General features: G+C 36.7%; 1 protein-coding gene across 1 annotated transcript; it reads right to left on the bottom strand.

The window, feature by feature from the left end:
* Positions 1-212: 212 nt before the first annotated feature.
* LOC111785712 (vesicle-associated membrane protein 724-like) lies at positions 213-2440 on the bottom strand. Its single transcript, XM_023666094.1, has 4 exons — positions 1799-2440; positions 1581-1701; positions 621-683; positions 213-511 (listed from the first exon to the last, which is right to left on the bottom strand). The coding sequence occupies exons 1-4, from the start codon at positions 1963-1965 to the stop codon at positions 362-364; spliced, it is 501 nt and encodes a 166-aa protein (XP_023521862.1). The 5' UTR covers positions 1966-2440; the 3' UTR covers positions 213-361.
* Positions 2441-2458: the final 18 nt, after the last annotated feature.

Here is a 2458-nt window from a genome sequence, read left to right as displayed (position 1 = left end):
TATCCAAAAATCTAATAGTAAAAAATATCTATTTTTTTAGACTTTTTTGAAAATTTGATGTTATTGAAATTTTCAGAAGTATTCGACAAAATACAAAATTTAAAGATATTTTTATTAATTTAGCCTCCAACCAAACAAAATTAAAATAGTAATTAAATTCAAGATTTTCATTTAAGTACTACTTAAATTCAACGGTAAAATACAATAGAAAAAATAATAAATAATAAATAAATAAATGCATCCATTCAAATAGAAACTTACATGTATAAAAATATATCAATGTTGAAGAGAAAATGCATTCATCATATAGCTCCCAAGCCTAAAGGCTAATAAAGGCTAAAGCTTTCCCCTACGGTACAAATTAATTGGTGCAATTGAATCCATGACAAATGGAAACCCAAATTATGAGCACAAGAGCTAACAATATCCCAAGAACAACTAGCTTTATCTTCATGTTCTGATACCACATCTTCCTTCTCAGTTTGGTTCCTTGTCCTCTGTAAGTTTGCGCCTGTCGGACATTCACAAAATGTTGATCATTCTCGAGTTGTTTGTAGAATGTCGTTTGTTTCTACTGATATAAGTAACTTCTCTAGAATGGCAGGGTTCGATCAACTTACCTGATCTCGAAGATTCTCCGTTTTATCAGCTAGAGTATTGATGTTGTCACCTCTCTCAAAAGCCTGAAAGGATATTAATAGATCTCATAATGATGCGTTGAGCGAGAAGGCAGTGAGAATCTCGATTTCGTGGAAAGGACAATGAGGAGGCGTAGATGTTCAAGGTGTAAATGATTAGTTTGGTGTCGGGTTTTAGCATAAGTCGATCTTGAGCTGACTTTCAGCTTGCAAGAACTAGCAAAAAGGAACTACCCTGAAATGTAAACTGACTACCCAACTCAAACCACCAAAACCGCCCAATCGAAGCTAATTGAAGTAGTTTTTGCGTTTTCATGTAGTTTGAAGCCAACTTCAACCGACAAAAAACGGTCAAACTGCTCGGTTTTGTTTCATTCAATTTACACCACAAAAAGAATCTCTAAGAAGCACATTTAGTTTCACATACACATTAGCTAGTTCTTAGCAAGTTATTGTAACGGTCCAAGTCCACCGCTAGCAGATATTGTCTTCTTTAGGCTTTCACTCCCACATTTCCCCTCAAGGTTTTTAAAAGGCATATGCTAGGGAGAGGTTTCCACACCCTTATAAAGAATGCTTCGTTCTCCTCCCCAACCAATGTGAGGGCTCACAATCCACCCTTTTGGGGCCTAGCGTCCTCACTGGCACTCGTTCCCTTCTCCAATTGATGTGGGACTCCCCAATCCACCTCCCTTCCGGGCACAGCGTCCTCACTGGCACACCGCCAGGTGTCTTAGCTCTGATACCATTTGTAACCGTCCAAGCTCACCGCTAACACAATAGTCCTCTTTGGACTTTCCTTCCAGACTTCCCAGTTATCTTACAGTAACTCAATTTTGACTAGGGCAACTCGTGATGATTATCTTTATTCCAAGGATTTTAAAACACGAGATGAAATGATAACTGATAAACATCAAATCCATGTTGATATATTTTGTTTACCTTGTCAAGATTCTCCAACATTATACTCTTAACTTCCGATACTTGCGCCTTCACCTTTATCAACTTTTCGATCTCTTCAGCGTGTTCGATGATATACTTCATGTGCTCTTTCATAACTGGTCTGCAAAAAATCCATGGAACTATGCTTCTTCATACAGCTAAGGTAGATATACAAATGCATATTCGAGATAACGTTTTACATGTCTAAACGAACATACCCGAAATCCTTATTAAGACTCTTCGCAACAGCAGTATCGGCTTTACCGCCCCCATATCGTTTCTTAAAGTCAGTTTTCATCCGTTCCAAAAACGATATGGATATCTGCTTACTGAGAGATTCTTTCGCCACAACACAATAAGCTGCAAGACTCCATGAAGGCACCATGTATACAATATTAAAGCAAAAATTCTTACAGCCAAAAGTTTAAGCTACCAAATAGACTAATTCAAAACGCCTTGGAAAAGAATGAAGAAACAAAATCTCCACAAATTTGAACTCAGAAACTTCACATTTTGATGCCGTATTTGAAGCTATTCTTAACAAACATTTTACAAGCATTTGCACATTGAGAAGCTGGATTTAGCTATCTCAGAACCGTTTGATTGCATGAACATTTTTCAATTCTTGCCTAATTTTGAGAAACTTAAAATGAAATTTCCGTTCAGACGATGAACAAAGTTCAAACAAGCTTTACCTAAACTAAAAATCCACAATCAATCAGAACGAACACAAAGAAACTCTTCCAAATTCCTTCATTCCGAACGAATTTGAGCAAATTAACAGCAAAAAAATTGGCGTAATAAAAGAAATCCAGCATTAATCAAACTAGATCCAACAAATTTCATCTGTAATTCAACTCCCCGCTCAGTTCCTTGCC

The sequence above is a fragment of the Cucurbita pepo genome, unplaced genomic scaffold (assembly GCF_002806865.2).
Source record: "Cucurbita pepo subsp. pepo cultivar mu-cu-16 unplaced genomic scaffold, ASM280686v2 Cp4.1_scaffold000666, whole genome shotgun sequence".
In the NCBI taxonomy this organism is placed as follows: domain Eukaryota; kingdom Viridiplantae; phylum Streptophyta; class Magnoliopsida; order Cucurbitales; family Cucurbitaceae; genus Cucurbita; species Cucurbita pepo.
This window is presented reverse-complemented; position numbering and strand designations above follow the sequence as displayed.